This window comes from Rhineura floridana, chromosome 6 (assembly GCF_030035675.1).
Source record: "Rhineura floridana isolate rRhiFlo1 chromosome 6, rRhiFlo1.hap2, whole genome shotgun sequence".
NCBI lineage: Eukaryota > Metazoa > Chordata > Lepidosauria > Squamata > Rhineuridae > Rhineura > Rhineura floridana.
In genome coordinates this window covers 31,568,232-31,592,298 of record NC_084485.1, presented here as the reverse complement: position 1 = coordinate 31,592,298, position 24,067 = coordinate 31,568,232, and the positions used below count along the sequence as shown (strand labels likewise).

Sequence of the window (24,067 nt, the reverse complement as noted above, 5' to 3'; positions counted from 1 at the left end):
CTACTGTAAGGATAGAATATGAAGAAACCGATTGGTTCCCCATTGGAAAGGGTGTGAGACGGGGTGTATTTTATCACTCTATTTGTTTAATCTGTACGCAGAACATATCATACGGAAAGCGGGATTGGAGCAAGATGAAGGAGGTGTGAAAATTGGAGGGAGAAATATCAGTAATTTAAGATATGTAGACGATACCATACTCTTAGCAGAAAGCAGTAATGTTTTGAAACGAATGCTGATGAAAGTTAAAGAGGAAAGCACAAAAGCAGGACTACAGCTGAAGTCGAAAAGACTAAAGTAATGACAACAGAAGATTTATGTAACTTTAAAGTTGACAATGAGCACATTGAACTTGTCAAGGATTATCAATATCTCGGCACAGTCATTAACCAAAAGGGAGACAATAGTCAAGAAATCAGAAGAAGGCTAGGACTGGGGAGGGCAGCTGTGAGAGAACTAGAAAAGGTCCTCAAATGCAATGATGTATCACTCAACACCAAAGTCAGGATCATTCAGACCATGGTATTCCCGATCTCTATGTATGGATGTGAAAGTTGGACAGTGAAAAAGGCAGATAAGAGAAAAATCAACTCATTTGAAATGTGGTGCTGGAGGAAAGCTTTGCACATACCATGGACTGCAAAAAAGACAAATAATTGGGTGTTAGAACAAATTAAACCAGAACTGTCACTAGAAGCTAAAATGATGAAACTGAGGTTATCATACTTTGGACACATCATGACAAGACATGATTCACTAGAAAAGACAGTAATGCTGGGAAAAACAGAAGGAGGTAGAAAAAGAGGAAGGCCAAACAAGAGCTGGATTGATTCCATAAAGGAAGCCACAGACTTGAACTTACAAGATCTGAACAGGGTGGTTCATGACAGATGCTGTTGGAGGTCACTGATTCATAGGGTCGCCATAAGTCGTAATCGACGTGAAGGCACATAACAACAACAACAACAAGATCTCCATGGCGTTCCATGTATCAAATGTTATGCTTTTTAAAGCTTACATTAATGTCAGTAACTCTCTATTCCACCTCTTTTTATTGATTGATTTCTTATTTGTATTATTATTATAGTTTTGAAACATTTATTTTATTTTCCCTTTTTAAATTTATCTATGTATATATGTTTTAATTGTATAAGCTATATGTCAGTACATTGTAACAGGCATTTAAACTGCTACAAAGATTTGATTTGTATACTTAAGATGATTTAAGGAAAAAAGAAAAAAGAAAAAATTCAAGAATCGCAGCAGACAAATTTTGAGCATCTTAGTTAAGTTTTTTGCATATGGGGTTATGTGACTGTGTATATGTATATGTATGTGTGTGTATGAATGAATGAATGAAAAGTGTATGTACATGGACCACTCTAAAAAGACTTTATAGGAAAACTCAAAGTGGAAAAGAGAACAATTACTAAAAAAGGACAATTAACACAAAATTGACTTCTTTATATGCAACAATGTGATTAATGCTCCTTTTTCTTTTTTTCTTTTGTTGTGTGTTATGTATTGTTTTATACTGTTCTGATATTTGTATGGCAAAGAGGAAATAAAATGTAAAAAAAAAAAAAGAACAACATACTGGAGGATTGCTTTTAGCATGGATGACAACGGAAGACCACTGTTGTTCAATTGTCTGCTTACAGCTGCCAAGACTTGCTGCTGTAACATATTTGCATGGTGATGGATCTCTTTAAGTCTTTCAGGTTTTTTTCACTCTATAAATCATCCCTTCTACACAGAAAAAAAGGGGGAAATCTGCTCAAGGTCATTTGGTTGCCATGTGTCGGATGTTAGCTATGCTCAATCCCATTCCCCCCCCTTCTCACTATTTTGCCGTGCCCTATGACAGAGTCAGATGTTCTAATGAAAACTTCAAAGGGGGGCTGGCATCTTAGAAGAAGCTCTTTCTTCTTGAATTTGATGTTGAATGACAACTGATCATTATGCTCCAAAGGACATGTTAATCTCTCAAAGCTAGTGAGCACCTTGTTCTGGATCAAGACCAATAATAGAAGGCTTCCGTCCGATACGAATGCTGAATGACCTTCCCAATGAGGTAGTGTTTTTGGGGTACGACACTTCCATGAGGTTAATGTGGCAGTTGGTGGGACAGAAATCCATACTGCTCAGAGGGTGAGGCTCCATTGTGGCTTGTTTGAAGGATGGGCTCACCTTTGTTTTCAACTTATCTGCAAACTAGGACAAGAAAAAGAAGTTTATCTCATTTGTATGAACACACTAATCCACCAGTTACCTGCTCCCGGGGTCTATGAACATATAAATAAATCTGAAATAAACGAGACGCCCCCTTTTCTTCTTTCTATCAGTATCTCCATTGATGAAAGGAAAAATTAATCTTGGCCCTTTTCCCAATTACTCACAGAAAAAGTATTTTCTCAGTAACTACCCAAATCTATGCTTAGTTTGCTTCAAGATATTCACAGAGTTCAGGAGAGACATAGGGAAAAAAAGACATAGGAAATAGCTCAGGTGGGATAGCGATCTGCAAATCAGTGGTTGTTGAGAGTGGTTGTTTGCAATGACAATTTCATATAATATTTTTCAATAAAGAGAATTTCACAGGAAGTCTGTTGGAAATAACACTCTGTTGCATTTCCAAACTCTGCAATAGCTGATGAAACCATAACGCAAAATGTAAACTGGGGCTCTGATCCAAAAGAGTGTGCATGGAGCAACTGGTTCTGGATGTGTGCAGCCCATTTTTAAAAGCTGGAATCCCACTTTGGTGAGGAGGGTACATGGGAGCCCTTAATCTCTCTCCCTATAATCCAATTAGCAGGAATAATATACTGGCTCTGTAAAATATGCATCCAGACCTAGCTGTTGGATTGGAAAGCCTGGTTCTGTGTGAACAATGCCCTTAATTGGATACAGTGCGAGTGTTTCACAATCAGATGGTGACAAAATATTTCAATCTCAATAAAATCCGTAAACCATTTGAAAGTTTAATGCATAGAATTTAATATGCATTCCACCCCCACCTCCTTGAACAACTTCTGGGAGGAAGGGAGGGATACACATTTAATAAACAAACAAACAAACAAATAAATAAATGCATTTGAAATCACACTATCTAAAAACATCACTATGGTCTGGTATCATGACAAGTCTTATGAGCAGATGGTGCTGTGCACAATGATCCTACCTCTTTATAGCTGGCAACCCTTCTGCTGATACTCTCCAGCTTTGTGTCACAAATCTGCCGGAACTCATATTGTGGCATTGTCACCACAGCATTGCTGAGGGACATAAGCCTCCTGCAGTTGCTCACAAAGAAGTTGTCATCTGTAGCAAAGGCCCCTAAAATCTAAAGCATGAGAAATGAATTACTTTGTTTAGTTGGAACATCATGTCAGAAACCTCTAAGCACATGAAACATCAGAAATGTAGTATCAGCTAGGATTGCACAGTTCCAAAGACAAAAACAGCAGCTGCACATGTAGCTATAATTCCTGATGTGTTTCAAGGAAAATCTTTATTAAGGCAAAACTGCAATGCTTTTTAGTAAAAGCAAGCGGTGGCCCAAATTTCCTTTTCCATTTTTGTGGCGCCCCCATTCTGCAAAAGTAGAGAGGGAATTTCTGATGTTTTTGTGGTAAGCAAGCAATCTTCTAAGAATGTTTTGGAAGAGATGGAGGTTGGTTTACCATACTGTATAGAAGAGGTGGTCAAGGATAGGTTTCTTTCTGTATTCCCCCCCCCACACACACACTTTAAAAGAAACTTTGCCAATCAGAACCAGCAGCCAGTGAGCTTCACCATCTCCACAGCCTTCTGACTTTCTTCTGGCCATACTTCTTTTCCTGTGCCAGATCAAAATGGAAAGAAATCTAGCATTGTTTCTGTGGAGATCTGGCACAGGAAGAGAAACATGGCCTGAAGGAAGTCAGAATGCTATGGAGGCAGAGGGACTTGCTGGCCACTGATCTCAGTTGGTGAGGTTTCATTTAAAGTGTAAAATGAAAAACAGCCTTTCCCTTGACCACCTCATATGTAAAACAAGTTAAGCCACCCCTTGCTTTGGAATTCTCAGAATTTTTCCTCACCCTATCCTGATTTGGGGCTGTTTTCTCCTCCTACCCTCTGTGTGAAATAGTTGAATTCAGCTCAGCCAAATATATTGGCCTGAGTTTGGTAACTTGGGACAAACTTTCTGCTGTGGCACATTTAAGCAGATTGCATTTCCCAAACTAGTTTATCAGTGTTAGGCTCCAGACACCCAAGTTTCTTTGTTAGGAGGGATTCAGATAATCCATTCATCTGATTGGCAGCCACTGCTTTCATTTGATTAAAAGACTCTTATCACGGATAGCTTACTTGTGATGGGATTTTTAAATGATAAGGGTACTGCATTTTGATACAATAGCAACATGAAAACCATGTGGTTAAGGGGAAAAAAGCAGTTGCTTCTTTCCTGTCTTTCAAATCAGATGTATCTCTCTCTCTCTCTATAGCTATATCTCTGGGTATCTCTGGATTTTATAAGACATCTCTTAAAATATGCCACTTTTCTTCAATTCAACTTTAAATACCTTGAAAAGCAAGACCTTTGAGCCTCACTGTGAATACTGCTTTCCTCTACTAAAATCTCATTCTCACCCTGTCCGCCAAAACCCGATGTGGTACCAATAGGGCAACATTAATCCACCCATAGAATTATTAACAAAGTGCATTCTAAATTGTCACTTGAATATGGCACTGATGATGTTTCTTGACTTAGAACCAGAGCTTGGAAAAGTTACTTGTTTGAACTACAACTCCCATCAGCCCCAGCCAGCATGGCCACTGGATTGGGCTGATGGGAGTTGTAGTTCAAAAAAAAGTGACTTTTCCAAGCTCTGCTTAGAACATACCCTTTCTAGATTCTGGCACAACTCCTACACATTAAAAAAAAATCTTTGTATGAAGCAGCAGCAAATGCTGTATTCATGCCTCTGAATACCAGTTGCTTGGAATCACAGGTGGGGAGAATGCTGTTGCACTCAGGTCCTGCTTGTGGGCTCATCATAGGCATCTGGTTAGCTACTGTGAGAAAATGGGATGCTGGACTGGGTCTGTCTTTGGTCTGATCCAGCAAGGCTCCTCTTATGTTCTTATGCCCAATATGCAGAACCCTATCGCATTTTTACACAGAAGTCAGCCCCGATAAGATCAATGGGGCTTCCTACCTAGTAAGTGGGTTTAGGATTATAGCCTAAAGGAGTAAAAGCTGTTATTGCTCTCAAGTCCAGCTAGCTGCCATTCAACAGCCTAGGAATTTCCTGGGCCAAGTGTGTGCAACAGAAATGAACCTCAGGCATACTGAACTCCTGTGTCTCAAGAGTCTCTAGCCTGTGTGGTTAGACTTGATGGTGTACATGTGGAATCACTCCACCGCATTCCTGCTGATCAGCATACATTCCAAGCACCATAAATACTGCAGAGCTTGCTGTGCCAACTCTTAGCCTTCCTAAAAGTGTCAGTCTAAAAACAAGGAGCATGACTTAAGTCTTGTTCTCCGAAAGAAAGTCAACATTTTCTTTCAGTTTGTGTCTTACCTATTATACTTCCCTTCTTTATGATCTCAAGAGGTGATAGCGATGTGTGTGCATTAAAGCACCTTGGACAGCATCTTGAAAATTTGGACTAAAACCTGAAGTGATTCCACTACCCCACTGACATGGACCCACCACCGGGTCTGCCATCAACAGAGGGTCTTTTTAAATTACAATTGTATTTTAATATACTTTGATTTATATTGTTTTTTTCCTTGTTAAATATTATCCACCCTCAGTCTTCAACAACAGGGAAAAGTAGAGGCTTAGATTAATAAATTAAAGAATAACACCCATTGGTTTAAACCTTTGCTGTGAGGCTGAAGGAGCCCTTCGGCTCAATTATCTTCTCCAGGACAAAACACCTGATCCCAGCAGTGCTGACATATTCATACACAACACCATGTTCCAGGTGAACATTGTCCACTGTTAGGCTGATAAGAGGAGGGTCTTCTCTGATGATTAGGGGAGAGCCAAAAGTCTGAAGGGCCAATTCTGAAAACCAAAGTTTAGTAATTATAAGAGTATAGAGACAAGAGCACTACCCCATTCCTACTTTCATACACAGTCCTATACACTGGGGTAGCCAACATGTTGCCCTCCATATGTAGAGTACAACTCCAATCATCTGACCAGGTGTTGAAGTTCAAAACATCTGGCAGGCACTACACTAGCTATCCCTGCTATGTATATACTTATTTGAGAATGAGTATAACCGAACTCAATGGGGCTTATTTCTGAATAAACACTTTTAGGATTGCACTGTCAGTCATTAAGCCAGAGTACATGATATCACACCTAGAGTCAGCCAAGAGCACAGAATGCAACCATGACTATTCAAAAGGTTTTAAAGATGAGATTATCATTGATGAACTTTAAAAGCCCTCTTTGTTTCTGCTCAGTCAACAAAATTGCTTGAAATCCTGGCAGTAACATATCTTCCAATTATAAACCATCAAAGCAATTTTAAAAGTCTTGAAATGTCTTGGGAGAGGATGTGACAGGCAGTATTAGATACAACTGTGGGACTGATCCTCAGATCTCTTAGGATCCTATTGAGCAAACACTCAAGTCTCAAATTTAAATCATGCTTTAATTTCATTATTTTGCTGAAATATGGTACAACTCAAAACCATACAGATTTTTATTTTATTTAAATTTTTATCCCTGCCCTTTCTTAAAGGTGCTCAAACTCTTAACACCGCACCCAACTCTGTCTTCACAACTCTCTGAGGGAAGCTAGCTTAAAGCTGGAGACTGACCTAAGGTCATCAGTTAGCAGTATGGCTGAGCAAGGATTTGAACAGACATTTGGGCTTAAGGCTCCCCAGCTCCCCATCTACAACTGTTTCATCTCATTTCCAACAGTGTTTCTTTTTCTAGTTCTCTTCTGACAAGTCAACTTTCAAATTCAAAATGCTTTGTCTCTAAAGCATGGATCATGCCACCATGGAAGTGATATTCAATCCTATTCAGAGCAGACCCATTGACATAAATAATCAGCGGAGCTCTTCAGAATTATCCGGGGGCTATTACATGCTGGTCCCAAGGGCATGGTAGAACCATCTGAGGCCCACTATAATGAATTTGCTAGGCATTTCCAGAATAAAATCTTTAGCATCCGCCAGGACTTAGACTCCAGTGTTATAGCAGGTGAATCAAGTGGGGTATCCAGAGCACAGCCTTGTCCCGATTTCTTGGATGAGTTTCAGTTGGTACAGCTTGATGACGTTGACAAGGAGCTTAGACAGGTTCGTGCAACCACTTCTGTGCTGGATCCTTCCCCTCCTTGGCTAATAAAAGCTAGCAGGGATGGAACAGCCGGCTGGGCCAGGGAAGTGATTAATGCCTCTCTGCGAGAGGGGGTGGTCCCTGGCTGCCTGAAAGAGGCGGTAGTGAGACCACTCCTGAAGAGACCCTCCCTGGACCCAGAAAATCTTAATAACTATAGGCCGGTAGCAAATGTTCTATTCCTGGGCAAGGTCCTTGAACGAGTGGTGGCAGGCCAGCTCCAGACACTCTTGGATGAGACCGATTATCTGGATCCATTTCAGTCAGGTTTCAGGCCTGGTTCTGGCACGGAAACAGCCTTGGTCGCCCTGTATGATGACCTCTGTCGGGAGAGAGACAGGGGGAGTGTGACTCTGTTGATTCTCTTTGATCTCTCAGCGGCTTTCCATACCATCGACCATGATATCCTTCTGGGAAGACTGGCTGAGTTGGGAGTGGGAGGGACTGCAAGGCGGTGGTTCCACTCCTACTTGGCAGTGGTTCCGCTCCTACTTGGCGGGTCGGCTCCAGAAGGTGGTGCTTGGGGAACATTGCTTGGCACCCTGCACTCTCCAGTGCTATTCAACGTCTACATGAAACCGTTGGACGCGGTCATCCGGAACTTTGGAGTGCGGTGCCATCAGTATGCTGATGACACGCAGCTCTATTTCTCCTTTTCATCTTCTTCAGGTGAGGCTCTCAATGTGCTGAACCGGTGCCTGGCTGTGACAAAGGACTGGATGAGGGCTAATAAACTGAGGCTCAATCCAGACAAGACTGAGATGCTGCTAGTGGGTGGTTCTTCTGACTGGATGGTGGATGTCCAACCTGTCTTGGGGTTGCACTCCCCCTGAAGGAGCAGATTCGTAGCTCGGGGGTTCTCCTAGAACCATCTCTGTCACTTGAAGCTCAGGTAGCCTCGGTGGCACGGAGTGCCTTCTAACCAACTTTGGTTGGTGGCCCAGCTACGTCCCTATCTGGACAGGGATAACCTGGCTGCAGTTGTCCATGCTCTGGTAACCTCCAAGTGAGATTACTGCAATGAGCTCTACGTGGGGCTGCCTTTGAAGACTGTTCGGAAACTGCAGCTTGTGGAAAATGCAGCGGCCAGATTGGTAAAAGGGACCAGACGGTTCGAACATATAAAACCGATTCTGGCCCACTTGTATGTTTCCAAGCTCAATACAAGGTGCTGATTTTTATAAAGCCTTACACAGCTTAGGACCACAATACCTGATGGAACGCCTCTCCCGACATGAACCCACCCATACACTACGCTCAACATCCAAGGCCCTCCTCTGGATGCCTCCTAGGAGGGAAGCTGGAAGTCTGGCAACAAGGGAGAGGGCCTTCTCAGTGGTGGCCCCTAAGTCATGTTATCTTTTTGGCGCCAGGTCAAGACTTTCCTCTTCTCCCAGGCATTTTAGCATGTGTTTTTAAATTGTTTTTAATTGTGTTTTTAAATTGTTTTTAATTGTGTTTTTAAATTGTTTTTTGTGTTTTAAAATTTGTATATTTGTTTTTAATGTTTTTAATTGCTGTAAACTGCCCAGACAGCTTCGGCTATGGGGTGGTATATAAATGTAATAAATAAATAAATAAATAAATAAATAAATAAAATAGCAGGTTAATTCATTTCAATGGGTCTCCTCTGAGTATGGCTTAGTTGAATACAACCCACGGTAAAGAAATCTGTATGTGTCTTTACTGAGCTTCGTTTTAAGTTAAGCATAATTCCTTTCAAAGAGAAGCCACGTAGGCAAAATATCAACTAGGGCTCAGATGTCCCAAATAATCTCCCTTGTCATCTTGGTCAGTCCCTTCTCATGCTACAGTTTTAGTCAAATGTAGAGCTGCTCCTTGTGGCATTTTTCAGTGATGTACCAGATAAGTCCCCTACAGTTTCACATTTGTCCTGCATGAAGCAAGAGACTGGCATGGTCCAGGGAAATACCCAAATAGCTCTCTAGTCCTTATAACAGGCGTGAGTATAGAGCTGAATGAAACCCCCAAAAGGGATCTAGAGTGATTCAGTTACAAAATATTACCTTTGTCACTTTGCCTCAGCAGAAGGGGAGATGCATCAGCCTTCCATTCCACCGAAGTATCATACAAAAATATGAAATGGCATTATAATGGGTTAGACCATTTATCTAGCCCAGTACTTTAAGTGGCGGCAGCTTTTCAAGGTCTCAGGCAAGTCTTGTAGAATCCTACTTTTTGAGATCCTTTCCAAGCAGAAGTGCCAGAGTCTGAACCCAGGACCTTTTCATAGTCAGAGAATTGTACAGTCGGAAGGGGCCTATAAGGTCATCGAGTCCAACTCTCCTGCTCAATGCAGGAATCCAGTTTAAAGCATACCCAACAGGTGGCTGTCCAGCTGCCTCTTGAATGGCTCTAGTGTTGGAGAGCCCACCACCTCCCTAAGGTAATTGGTTCCATTGCATGCACTCATTATCATTGAACTATTCCCCCCCCCCAATCAGATGATGGCAAAGGATTGCTGCCTAGATCACTTTCTTCATTGGCAAGGAATGGGTTTTCGTCTTACCTTCCTCTTGATGGCTGTCATTAAGGGGATCAAGATCTGCATTTTCTTCAATTGAAAGATCTCCTTTACAAGACTCAGAATGACTTCCATTCAGGTACAAGTTGGAAGCTGACTGCTGAGCTCTGTCCACTTCAGCGTCTTCATGGGTTCGGTAAACCCATTGATAAAAACCCTTCCAAGAAAGCAAGAATGTTAGAGAGACATTCTTTGAGTTTCACTATACTTTGGCTTTAAGGTGGATTTACAGGTGTTGGCAGCCTGGCACCCTTCAGATGTTCAGGATCAGCCAGTGACAGCTGGTGGCTCCATGTCAGTGGGAATGGAATCTGCTCTGCGTTTTAATCTGAACTTTCAAGGAACTATCCAAGGTCCTTGTAAGTTCAGACTAAAACCCGGAGCAGATTCTACTGCTTCACTGACATGGACCCACCAGTCGCCACTGGGACCAGAACTGCCAATGGTTAAGAACAATGCAAACAGAACATCTAGAGGGCACCATGTTGCCTAACCCTGCCCTACACAACTGTCAAAATATTTGAAAGTGTATTCACAAATATTTGTCTCCTCTTACTCTTGTCTTTGTTTTCCCCTCCATTCTGTGGTCAAAATTCTCACATTTTCCAAACAGCAACACAACTGCTGCTAATACCTGTTAGTATATTTGCAAGGCTGTAAACCTGCTTAGCCTTAAGTTGCACCATCTAGTCCTCCCCTGCTGTTCATTCTCCTTCTCTGGCTGATGCGCAGCATCACCTGGAGACATGCTCCTTAAGAGCAGCAAGTAGGAGAAGTGAGTAGGCAACAGGATCAGGGAAGGAAAGTGTTGGAGGAGTTGCAGGTACTTGTTTTTCCACTGCATCAGGTAATTTAAAGCTGCATACATATATTTTGGGTTGCAAGATAATACTACCTATCAGCACTGCATAATTAAAACTACCTTATTTCAATTAACTGGTCATTCTATGCTACAGAAAAGTTAGCAATGCAATGCATTATCCCCCTCCCAATAAAACAATAGGAACTACATTGCTACGAAATATCTACCATCATGGACAGACTTCTCTTATACTGAACAGTGGCAGAAAGCTAGGATTATTATATTGGCTTTGGCACTTGCCGGCAGGCAAGCTGCCTATTGGGATTACCTCTAATGCATATATTTTATTTTTACAAACTGCTTGTTCACTTAAAAAGCATTCAAAAGTGGTGCAGAGAATAGAAACCTCATCCAAAAATCAATAAAACACAATTAAAACAATCTAAAATCAAGATAGCACAGACCATTTGAATAGAACAACCAGCATAGAGCCAGGATAAGAGATTGCTCAAGATCAAAAGCTCAGTGGGACAGAACAGTGTTCAAAGCTCTGAGAAAAACTTGCAATGTGGGAACCATATGGTCCTTGAAGGGGAGGGAGGGCCACAACTTTGATGACACTACCAATAAGCCCTGGTCCCACATCACCACCAACCCTAGCTCAGACTGAGGCAGGATGTGGAGCAAAGCTTCAGGTGACATTCTTAATAAGCAAGGAGATTCATAAGGGAGAAGGCAGTCCTTAAGATACTCTGGACCACAACCATGTAGGGATTCTAACATGACCTCTCTGTTAGCTTAACAGGGAAAGGCAGGGGTGACAGGTTATAGCTCCCACAGTTTGCAGGAAAAGGTAGGACTGGACTGGGATGTAAAGCAGAAAGGGTTATATATGCCACAGTCCTGATTCTCCCCCCCCCCCGCCGGTGGCTTCTATTTAGACGCTCTCTTCCTACATCCATGGCTGGTATTTTAAATAAAAAGTCAGGCATGTTAAGTATTGTCTAGTTTGGACCTGACAGTACCATGATATCCCATGATAATGTAGAGGATGGAGACAGAGAGCTTTATGATACAGGGGAACAAACATGTTACTGCCTTGTCCCTCTTCTGTGCTCTCCTTTTACTGTTCCAAAGTAAGAGCTCCCACTTCATTTGTGTGCACATTGGGGAAGAAAGCAGTCCTTAAAATTCATTTTAGCAACCTGAATATCACCTCTCCATTCTTGAGTCCTTCTTACAGCTACTTTTCTCATTGGGCTATCACAATATGCAAAACTCGCTGTCATGCTTCAAATGTTACAGATTAAGTATGTACAATGTTATCTTTAAAACAGCTGCACATGTTCATTTCCTTTCATTGTGCACACAGGGTGGAACAGATGTGTGCAGTTGCTTCAAGCATGACTTTGTACACTGATTTTGTTTAAAACAGCAGCATTATTGAAAAGGTCCTACTGAAGGCAGGAATGAATCCTTTTTTATGCACACAGTGTTTTATCTTTGTCATCTTTACAGCAATCCTGTAGGATTTAGATTTTACAGATAAGGATTTGAAGCAGAGAATCAAACTCTTGCTTAGAGGTATCTGGATGAATCAATGTAAGGATTGGTACTTTTGACATCCAGATCAGAGTCCACCAGCCATTATGTGGCAATGAGATGAGAAAAGAGGCCTTGTATTATTCTCCATCGATCTGAAGAATTTTCTCTCCACCTAAACCCATCAGTTCCAGTCTTCTGTGCACAGACTGCTTTCTTCCCGTCCTGCAGTCCTGATGAAAACCGCCTGTCTCTAAAGCCATTATTTGCCTTGGAGGAAAGTCTGCTATTGTTACCAACAGAAGCTGCAGGGAGGGAGGCACTTTCGTCAGGACCATAGCATGGGGAGAAAGGGTTGAATCCCCCCCTCAGTACACACCAGGTGCCCAGTCTTGATCACCTTCCTCCTGTGGCTTCTATTTAAATAGCAAAAGTTGGTGAAATTATGGGCATACAGGCATTTAATATATCATCTATTTTGGTCCTCAATGAAAACAGACATGGTTTGACGTGACTGTGCAGAAGAGCCCAAATTTGGGATTTTGTTGGTGGTTTCCTCAAGTAAAACATTTGAGAACCACTGACCTTTTGGATAAATTTAGTCTACCCAAACTTAGAGCCACCGTGCAGTTTTGGTTTAAGAGTAGGGAGTGGAATCAATTACTAAGAAATATAAGCTGCATTGAACTTTGTGAAAAGGAAGAGTGGCAGGGTTGGAAACCAACCCTGGATCTAGAACAGGGTTTTGTGACAGAGACCTGTGCCTTTAAAAGTGGGATGCAACAACATTCTAAAGATTTTATAAGGGGAAGTGTTCAGGGTCTCAGAACCAAATCCTATTTTTATCACTTGGGCTTGTCCCTACAAACTAAAAAGCCTGTTGCTGTCTGAACAGGAATATTTGTGGCTAAGAGAAATTTGCAAACTTCTAATTTGGTGTGAATTCTAAGCACCCTCCCAGGTTGATGAGGGGATATAAATTCAAAACAGATTTATTCAACAGAACAGTTGCACAACAGGATGATAAAAATGTCTTCTTCCTCTCCAAAATTGTTACAAAACTCTCCCCCTCCCAACCACACCCATGCACTCACCAGACATTCCTCCTGCCTGTTCCTGTATGCTGTAAAGTTCTCCAGAACCTCTGTGTAATTTTCATTCATCATATTATTCCCATTCACTTTCAAGACACACTGCCCTGGGTGAAGCCCCACAGCACCTGCTTCTGATCCTGAAAGAGGTGGGCAGAAGATGGATTTAGAAAGCATGGCAATTCAGGTTGCAACGAAAGAAGCAAGGTTTTCTGATCAAGAGAGTGGTGGACAGAACAGATTTTCTGAAGCAATCCTGCAGTAAGGAACATTTGAAGCTGCCTTATACCAAGTCAGATCATTGGTCCATTTAGCTCAATATTGTCCACACTGACTGGCAGTGGCTGTCCAGGGTTTCAAGCAGGGAACATTCCCAGCCTTGCCTGGAGATACCAAGGACTGAACCGGGAACCTTTCACTCTACCATCAAGTTAAGGCCCCCCAAAATGGGAAGGAGCAAGGTTAGTTCTTTTACAAATGATCATACAGGCCATTTAAGTAGTCAGTCCAATACTCATTTATCTGGGAGTAAGCCATTGAACTCAATGGGACTTTCTTCTGAGTAAACATGCATCAGATTGAACATTAAAAGACTTTTTGTTTTAGATTGTCCATATTCAAGAAGCTTGTATCTTGTCTTTTCCATCAACAATATTTTACACATTTGTCAAATCTGGATTGTTTGGGCCAGGCTGGAATAATGGGCAGCTCTATCCAAATCTAGACCTTCCACTGTCTCTGGAGTTTTTTGGAGTATGGGCCCTGAAAGTCAAACAACCTAAAGGCCCTGATCAGAGCTCCCGAGTGCAGCCAGGCCCTGATGAAAGTGGGGCTTGCAGTCAGTGCTGAATTTCAGTGTTGAACGCAAGCCCTACTTTCTGGCAGCAATCTCTGCAACTGCAGCTTAGATTCAAGCCACAGCTGCAATAGCTCATCCTTTTGTAAAGGAAGAAACAAAGAATTGGGAGCATACCTAGACTGAATTCCTAATTCTTCCTCTGAAGTTTGACACCTGGCATCAGGTGGTGGGCAGCCTGTCAAGTGGCCTACAGAGATGCACCAAATCTGGATCCAGCCTGCCAGCCAAATCCAGTTCTCCACCTTTGATGTAAACTACTGAATTTAGCCAAATCCAGTACATGGCACCTTATTTTTATATAATTTAGCTTGTTAATAATTTTGAAGGTGATTAGTATTATAAATAACACACTTACGATAGGATTAATTTCTGCAAGTTACTCCTGTTATTCAGGATACAGCTCTTCTGCCTGTATATAGCTCTCCAATTAGAGGACCTTTAGTGTGGCGGCACTTACCCTGTGGAATTCCCTCCCCTTAAATATTAGACAGGCGCCATCTCTGTTACTTTTTCAGCACGTATTGAAGACTTTCCCCTTTCAACAAGCCTTTTCAGTTGAGACCTATCCCAGTCTGCATCTGTGTTGGAATTGCTTTTCAATATGTTCTTAAACCTTCTTTTTAAAAATGTTTTTAATCTTAGACATGTTTTGAAAGCTTTTTTAAGAAATATTTTTAAAGATGTTTTGTTTAAATGTGTTTTAAAGTTTGTTTTTGATGTTTTAAAGTTTTTAGTGCTTTTGCTTGCTGCCCTGGGCTCCTGCCGGGAGGAAGGGCAGGATATAAATCAAATAATAAATAAATAAATTCTGTGTCCATAGCTCATTTCACATCCCTTTTTCTCACCTCGCCCCACAGCATGAACATACGGTGGTGCTACTCCACGTATCTGGAAGCACAACATTTCACTGCAATCTGGGATTCTGATAATCCTGTCAAAAAATAAAAGGGACAGGGAAGACAATGGTCCTGCTTAGTTACATTACTGGTATTCTTTGTACACAAACTATTATTTACCACTTACCAAAGAATATCTTGGGCTTCGATTCTATGCGGAATTCTGTGTCTAAAGATGAACAAAGAGCTCAACAGTATTCTGTTTATTATAATTCAGACAGAAGAAGCTAATAAAATCGCATGAGAAAAATACAACCAGTAATGAAACAGACACCCAGAAGCTCTAAAGCTCATTCTCCCACAGGCAGGGATGTCACAATGGCAAGTTGTTCACAAATGGTAAATTTATGCTACCCTTAATTCAACTTCATTTGTGTGCTTAAGACTCTAATGCATTAAGCATATACTGAATATTCTTTTTTATAGTTAAAGAGAAGGGGATGATTCAAAATTTTTTAAATATCTGGTTTAATGTGTACATTTGCTCTCTGACTACACTAGAGTATAGGAGTGTAAAATGTTTATGAATCATGATAGGCTTTAATATGAAAATGGAAATTGACTGCCTTCAAATTGATTCCAATTTATGGCGACCCTATGAATAGGGTTTTCATGGTAAGTGGTATTCAGAGGAGGTTTACCATCGCCTCCCTCTGAGGCTGAGAGGCAGTGATTGGCCCAAGGTCACCCAGTGAGCTTCATGGCTGTGTGGGTATTCGAGCCCTGGTCTGCCAGGTCGTTACCAAGATGATGACTGCTTTTTGTTTTTCGTTGTTGTTGCTTTTTAGAAATGTCATAATTTTTTTGGTTTGAATTCTTGTAGATTGTGTTGTTTTGATTTGTACTTATGCTTTTCTATTTGTGTGTGAGCCGCCTTGGGGGCCTTTTTGGCCGAAAGGCGGCCTAGAAATAAACACTAACATAACATAACATAACACCTTAACCACTACACCACACTGGTTCTCTGGGCTTTAATATACATATATATATAATTAAGTAAGATCCTCCGTGGTGCAGAGTGGTAAGCGGCGGTAACGCAGCCAAAGCTCTGCTCATGGCTGGAGTTCGATTCCAACGGAAGGAGGAAGTTGAATCTCCAGTAAAAGGGGTCGAGGTCTACTCAGCCTTCCATCCATCCGTGGTCGGTAAAATGAGTACCCGGCATATGCTGGGGGGTAAAGAAAGGCCAGGGATGGAACTGGCAATCCCACCCCATATATATGGTCTGCCTAGTAAAGTCGCAAGACGTCACCCTAAGAGTCGGAAACGACTCACACTACAAGTGCGGGGACACCTTTAACTTTTTATAATTAACTGCTCAGAATAAGCCTCCAAAAGCAATTAAGGCCAAGCCTGCATTTTCTGGGAACTTACTCTTTAGACTTGGTTGCCACAAGAAGTCGAAGAGGTCTCCGAGAGCAGAAAGACTGGTTTAAGATGGTCTCGACCTCTTGGAATGGACGTAGGAACACCAGATCCTCATTCATAGAATAAATTTTCCTTCCAACCTGCAACCCAGCCATCTGAAATGAAACATAGGCGTTACAAATCACCCCTCACTTTTTATCATTTGAATCGCATATGGCAGATGGTACATGAGATTAGTGATTCAAGTTGTTTTCTGTGGAGGCCTGGAGTTCCTTGGAAGCTTATCAAGATTTCATCAATATAAAGTTTTCTCCTACAAGAAAATATTGGGTGTCTCAGTTTTAAGAGCATCCTGGGTTATGCTAGTGGCACATTCTAGGTAACACTGGTCAACTGTAAGAGAGTGTTATGCATGCTAGGTCAGCTATAGGAGAGATTCACCTGTAACAATGGTGAGACCAAACACGCCTCCAGTGCCTTGCAGGAACTGTGCATATCGTAGAGCATACTCTGTGCAATTCATTGTGTTCTCCCATGACAGACATTCATTCGTTAACTGATCTAAAGAATCTGTGTCTATTTACATCAGATGTGGGGAACCTGTGGCTCTCTAGATATTGCTGAACTACAACTCCCATCATCCTGGCCATTGGCCAGGCTTAATAGGATTTATGGGAGCTGCAGTTAGGCAATATCTGGAGGACTAATGGTTCCCCACATCTGACTAAAAAGTGGATTAATAGGATGGAGTGAGTACATTAGTGCAGAATCAAAACTTTCCATTGCCAGGCTTTGATATTCAGAAAGCTGTCAGTCTTTACTTGATCTTGCGTGTCCCTGTGAACTTTGAAGAAATTCTTGCAATTTTTGAACTCATAAAAATTACTGGCATCAACTTGGCAATGCTATGTGCACATTATCACAGGCTGTTTGTAGAGAATATTAATGTATGAGTATGCTTTTAGTAAACCAGGTGCTGTGTATAAATGTGCAGCAAAACCTTCCATGAATCAGGATTTCTGAATATTCTTGCAAAGGGTGACACCAAATCTAAACAGAACAGATGTGAGTAACGATCTACATTAAGATGGCTTTTGTATGTCCTCCACTTTTGCTACTCTTTGTAAGTGAGCACAGTTATCAGAATATGAGATGCTGGCTTTCTGTAAGAGCTACCTATTTGCTTGGTCTAGGGCCAAAAGACTGTTGGATATAGTTCAATGAATTATCAGACATCTGCTTGTCAATTGATTCTTCAAAGCAGGGTAGTAAACATGCCTCCCAATGGGACAATTCTTTTATTGTCACTTTATCCTGATAGGTTGCAGTTGTATCAATCACAAATTAGTTCCAGAATTAAAACATAAAGTGATGAAGCACTACAATAAATATACCTTAAAACATGGAATTATTCTACCATCTAGAGGTGGTGTGGGGAACTTATTTGCTATATCCTATGGATTTATATATGCTTCATCTCCCCCTTTTTTGCTGTGTTTATCCATGAGGATTTGCTTTTGTGGCCTGATCTATCTATGCCCCTCAGCTGCTAGGCAGTCACCTCACTTTGCCTAATGTTAGGGCTGGCCCTGAACATCTGAGGTAGGCAGCTGGCCAGACTAAACATCTCACCTTAAAGGGGGAAAGGGAACCACAGAAACAGATAGTCTGCAGCAGGGGGAAGTCATTCCATCCAACAAAGGGGTTTTAGTTGCCATTGGATCCAGAGAATTCTGGAAGATGGAAGTGCAGTCTCTTTCCAGATTCAGAAGGAAAATAAAGAGATGTTGCCCAGAACCAGTTCAGTAAAGCTGAACAGACATTATATCATAGCAGACCTTTTACCCCAGCCAGAGGTTTTTGTTTTTTTGAAAGAAAGAAAGAAAGAAAGAAAGAAAGAAAGAAAGAAAGAAAGAAAGAAAGAAAGAAAGAAAGAAAGAAAGAAAGAAAGAAAGAAAGAAAGAAAGAAAGAAAGAAAGAAAGAAAGAAAGAAAGAAAGAAAGAAAGAAAGAAATTTATATAATTGTGACTTGGTCCTAACAAGTTCAGAATTTGAAGATTAGAACAAAGGGTTGGCTGACACCAATTTGGCGGCCAATTTCAATGAAACATTTTTGCTCCATGAAGGAATACACTTGGAAAAATACATACACAAATAGAATCTGTATGGCTTTTATTCAAAAATAATTTAGAGTGTAAAATCTGCATGATTTTTTCTCCAGGAAGTCTAGAAACACTTTTTGCAGAACTTTCCTGAAAAGCTCTCATCATCACAAAATATTTTACATATTCATTCTTCCATTGCATATTATGGAAGAGTCTTCCTGACATGAATAGGTAGAATTAGAATTTCATTAAAACAAAACAAAACAAGTTCCTAGCTGTTATAGCTGCAAAGATGTGCTTGACGATGTAGGACAGTGCCTGATGAACTCTCAGCAGCCAGAGTAATGCTGAATAAAGGCTCCTCAGTAAGGACTAGGGGTTCAGTGCTTGTCCTGTCCCATGGCCAACAAAACCAGAATTATGCATCATCATCATCATCCACCCTTCAGAGTAATTAAACAAAGTAATATAAATTATGCAAATTTGCACCATTGGTATAATTCACACAGGCCACAGAATTTATTGCTTGTGGCTCAGAATATGGACTGTCTGGGGACTGAATTTTTGTTTGGAGCAAGGACTAGGGAGATTACCTAGGGAAGTGGAGGGCTCTTTAACACTGGAAGCTTTCCAGAAGCAGCCACACAGCCACCTGTTGGATATGCTTTAAGCTGGATTCCTGCATTGAGCAGGGGGTTGGACTTGATGGCCTTATAGGCCCCTTCACTCTTCTATAATTCTATAACTATCCTTTCCATAATTAGTCCACACACCTAAAACCTTATTTCTGTTTCATCATGTTTAGCAAAATAAGGGTGGCTAAGCCCCAGTTTGGAGGCCTTGTTTAGCCTGACAATGCATTTTTTCCTGGCCCCTGAAGACCTCCACTGATTTTGGCAGCAGTGGCAAAAAGAATGAAAATTAAAGCAGATAACAACACTTGGTGGGCAGAGCACTGCGCTCTAATGCAGACGCAAATTGCCCCCTCCTCAGGCATCAGATTGATTATTTGACAAGGGAAGAAGGGACAGTAACTGCCCTCTTCAGTTGATCTGCCTGGTGGTTGCACATGTGTGCCTGTGGTGTATGTGCATGCATGTGTGAGAGAGTGTGGGGTACTTTTGGCGACACCCATTGCTGGCATACGGCCCCTGGAGGGTGGCCAAGGATGAATGCAATCCTCAAGCCAAAAAGAAAAAAGCTAGCCACCTCTGCATTAAAGGCCAATGAATCAAGCTGCGCGTAATGATTTGCTTGTTGTCAAAAGCTGACTAATAGGAATATAGGAAGCTGCCTTACACCGAATCAGACCATTGGCCCATCTAACTCAGCAATGACAACACTGACTGGCAGTGGCTCTCCAGGGTTTTACACAGGGGACATTTTGAGCCTTACCTGGAGTTGCCAGGGATTGAATATGGGACCTTCTGCATGCAAAGCTGATGCTCTACCTCTGAGCTACGGCCCTTCAAAATCATCCCAAAGACCAAAAAATGCCAGGGAAATACATCATGTTTCTGTTGAGCACCCTGTTTCCTACTCCTGTTTCCTGGAGAGCATCAGGCCACCAGAGGGTTTTCCAAATGATCTACAGCTGCTGTGCTGGCCTTAAACCATATGCTAGATAGCTTTGTAGTATCAAAAAACAATTAAAGAGCCCAAGAACATAATAAAAGGCATTACTGCTAGGTTTCAAATCTTGGTGAACTGAGCTGATGGCTCTCCTGTTCATCAGGATTTGGATTTGGTTCTTGTTTAAAGCAGTGTTTTAAGGTCAAATGGGAAAGGGCAGATGGTCAAAGCAAGACTTTTTTTGGAAGGTCAAGAAAAAGATTCTTTCATAAATTGTGTGCTTCTGTAGTCTCAAAACACATACAGATTTTTTTTCTCCCAACACCAAAATGTGCTACAGGCAGCTGTCCAAAGAAATGACAGAGGCATTATCTGTCAGACGATGGCTTACCAAGAGTTTCATATTAATAAAAAACTTGGCTAATATAAGCAGACAAATCTTGGTGCTGCCAATGATTACACGACAAAGAAAAATAGGGAATCTAGCACAACCATTTACCCAAATGGCCTGGGATACAGACAGACTCTGAAGTCCCACCTCTAAAGCTAAGCAAGTCTGGGCCTGTCCAGTACTTGAAAGGATAACCACTCAGCAACCTGTGTGGCCTTCACAATTGCTTGGAGGGGGAGTTCTTATATATAAGCACCACAAACAAATAAACGAGAATGATAATAAACACAGGACTACATCAGCTTAACACCACCCTGAAGCCAGACAAAGAATACAGATCTTGGACAGTAATGAAGTATAGAATAGGCATCATAAAGCATGGTGTGAAGTTGGCTTGCTTTAAGCTAGCCACTGTCAATGTTAACCGCAATTGACCAGTTTGTCAGTACAGATGACACACTAAACTGTGGTTTAAAAAAAGTAGAAGTGAAAGCTTCTAATCTCCTCCTCTTGATTGTGAAGGAGAGGGAGAATGTGTGAGCCCAAGACTCACTAAGGCTCTCTGATATTGTACTAAACCATGACCTAGTATAACATTTAAATGCAGCCAGTAACTGGTAATTACCAAAAAAAATGGATTCTGTATAATGGTGTGTGTGTTTGGAAGGACTCTGTGTGCTGCTGCAGCTGTTGCCATTTACCCACAACTCTGCCTTCTTTTTTTCCCTTCTGCTCCAGGTATATGAAGGGGAAGGGCTGCCTGAGGCAGAGCCTTGGCGTTGCGCAAAGTGCAACGCTAAGTGCGCACTTGGCGTCACACTTGGAGTTGTTTTGTGGTTGTCTTGGAGAAAGAAGACAATGGAAGAAATGTTCATAATGCTACTGATTATAGAAGATGGTGGTCAGGTGGGGAGAAGCACAATGGGAAATTAGAGAACATTTTTAGATATATTTTATAATTGTTATATTCTGCTTTGTTTTGTATTTGATTTATCCTGTTTTCATGTTATGTATATTGTTTAGAGATTTATTGTTCAGTTAGGTTTATTTAAAATGTGAATTATTGCTTTTCTTTTTTTACTAGCAATTGTAAGTAAAATGTAAGTGAATGTATATTGATTTTTATGTTGTAAACCGCCCAGAGAGCTTCGGCTATGGGGCGTTATACAAGTGTAATAATAATAATAATAATAATAATAATAATAATAATAATAATAATAATAATAAATGCATTTGAAAATGTGGAGCTAATAAAGGCAAAAGGCTCCAGTGTTCAGCGGATATAACACCTTTGTTTTGCTTGCCCATTTCCTCCTCTAGCTCACATATATTATTCTACCTGTATAAACCTAATATCCTTCATATAATCCATACTTCCTGCCCCAAAATGTTAAATTCCTGCCAAGCCTCAGCTATTATGTTTAGAATGCAAATTAAGACAGTTTCTGCAAAACAAGAACATTTGCAAAAATGCTCTTCAGCAACATAATGCCAGCTGCATGCAGAATTAGAAACATCTTTGGATCAATCCTGAGCATGTATGCAACAATCACAACTTACACTGTGTGACTGCCTCCAATATACAGTGCACCTTGTAGACATTGCAAACAATGAACACCCACCAGCAAAGTTACAAGCATGAATTTATGATATTTGATATCTATGTGCATTCACATAATGGGAATAATTGGTGGCTTATGCACATCTTTCTCTGAATATATCAGACCAATGACTATGTGGGTGGCAAAGACAGACAATGCTTGCCTCGAGTTAATGCCCATAAATAGAAGCCATGTATTGTCTGGATCAATCTGTCCAATCCAAGTGAATCCACTCCTAATTTCCTCTCTTTGCAACAGACTACACAGGAAGGATAGAATCTTTATTGTGAGCATCCTAGTAAACTGTAGATTAATAGTATGGCTAGTTTGACTCCACTCTTCCCATCATTTCCTTAAAAAAGCCCACCCTGCTTTTCCAATGTGCACGTGGTCTACCTGCTTGGTGCCTGTGGTGGTAGCGATGGTGTTTTCAAAAGAGTGTTAGCTGCACACATTTGTTGTAAAAGTCTATCCTAGCAACCAGTCACTATGAAACAGATACTCACAGACAAGTGGTTCTGTCTGAGAGGTGCCATTTAAACCACCAGTGCCTTACTGCGGCTGCTGCTAGTGAGAAACTGAAGGCAGGGAAATGGAAAGCTTTGTTATCCAAAATGTGCTACCCCTTAACTTGTGTTGAAGCAGATTCTTTACAATTTTATGCTCTCATGTTCTCAGCATGGCTCACTGTGTTGGGCTGTCCTTGATCAACACTGTTCTCATCACTGGTATGTGGTCTTATGTTAAAGGCAGGTACGACTAGTGCTATTACACAGATGATTGTAATTTCCAGTTGGCATAAATGTTTTTACCTTGAGGACTCAACTAGTTGTGACATGGGAGATTGGTGATCAGGATCTCCTGCTTTTATTTTGTTAATTTCAAAGCAGCTATGAAGGGCTTCTAATTTGGTCCAGAAGAGGGGAAGTTTAACCATTAATCCTCCACTGTTTTCTGGATCTAACTCCTCCACCTCTCCAAGTTGCTATTAGCTCTGCAGAAGGAAAAGGCATGTACAGATGCTTGTTGCTTTATACTGATCTGAACACAGCTTTCCCTGTGGTTACCTTCAGCTCTTGCAACACAATATGCTGCTCTGGGCCTGAGGGAACCTGCTGTCTTATCACTTAATGAAATTACCCTGCAAAAATGCCACGTAAAGGAATCAAACGCCTACCAGTGCGCAAAGGCAGTTTAGTGCAAAGGGAATTGCAGAAATTCCTGTCAGTACAAGGATTTCTGCTGATGCAACAGGACTTTCCCCACTCCTCTGTGCATCCCCTAAATCTGCTCTAGGAGTTCCCCCAGCCCTCTGCAGGGCACGGGGCACAGAAGGGGAGAAGAGTTGCCTTGAGTTAATGCTCATAAATAGAAGCCATGTATTGTCCTGCTGCCCAAGTGGAAATCCTCGTGCTGACAGGACATGTTATTTGGACACCACCCTCAGCATCCTCCCAGGTGCCATTAAAATGAAATAGTCTTCTGCCTTCTGCATGTTATTTTTATCTTATTTATTTATTTTTAAAAATATTTGTAAGCCGCTATTTCGTTAAAAATATCAAAGCGGTTTACAATATGTTAAAAAAATAACCATAGAATAAAAGCATTACAAATACAATACAAAAATACAAGAATAAAAGTACAATAACACATCAACTATTGCGAAAAGAGCATTGTCTGAATTGCCTGTATAAGCCTGGTGGAACAGAAAGGTTTTCGGCAGGCGCTTATGAAGTTAGAACAGAAGGCACCTGCTGAATCTCTGTTGGCAGAGCATTCCAGAGAACTGGGCCAATGACACTGAAGGCTCGATTTCGTGTTGATGTTAAATGAGCCTCACCAACTCGGAGGACCACCAGAGCTGCTCCTGCAGATGATCTCAGTGATTGGGCTGGGATATAAAGGTTCAGGTGGCCCCTAAGATACCATG

General features: G+C 41.3%; 1 protein-coding gene across 2 annotated transcripts in view; it reads right to left on the bottom strand.

The window, feature by feature from the left end:
* Positions 1-24,067, bottom strand: part of PREX1 (phosphatidylinositol-3,4,5-trisphosphate dependent Rac exchange factor 1) — a 334,614-nt gene that overhangs the window by 43,288 nt on the left and 267,259 nt on the right. For both annotated transcript variants that reach the window (XM_061631360.1, XM_061631361.1), the window contains exons 18-24: positions 16,474-16,622; positions 15,049-15,134; positions 13,348-13,484; positions 9,895-10,066; positions 5,881-6,068; positions 3,185-3,346; positions 2,004-2,214 (exon numbers count right to left, since the gene is read on the bottom strand). In XM_061631360.1, the coding sequence (XP_061487344.1) occupies positions 2,004-2,214; positions 3,185-3,346; positions 5,881-6,068; positions 9,895-10,066; positions 13,348-13,484; positions 15,049-15,134; positions 16,474-16,622 (1,105 nt within the window). The remainder of the gene's footprint in view (positions 1-2,003; positions 2,215-3,184; positions 3,347-5,880; positions 6,069-9,894; positions 10,067-13,347; positions 13,485-15,048; positions 15,135-16,473; positions 16,623-24,067) is intronic.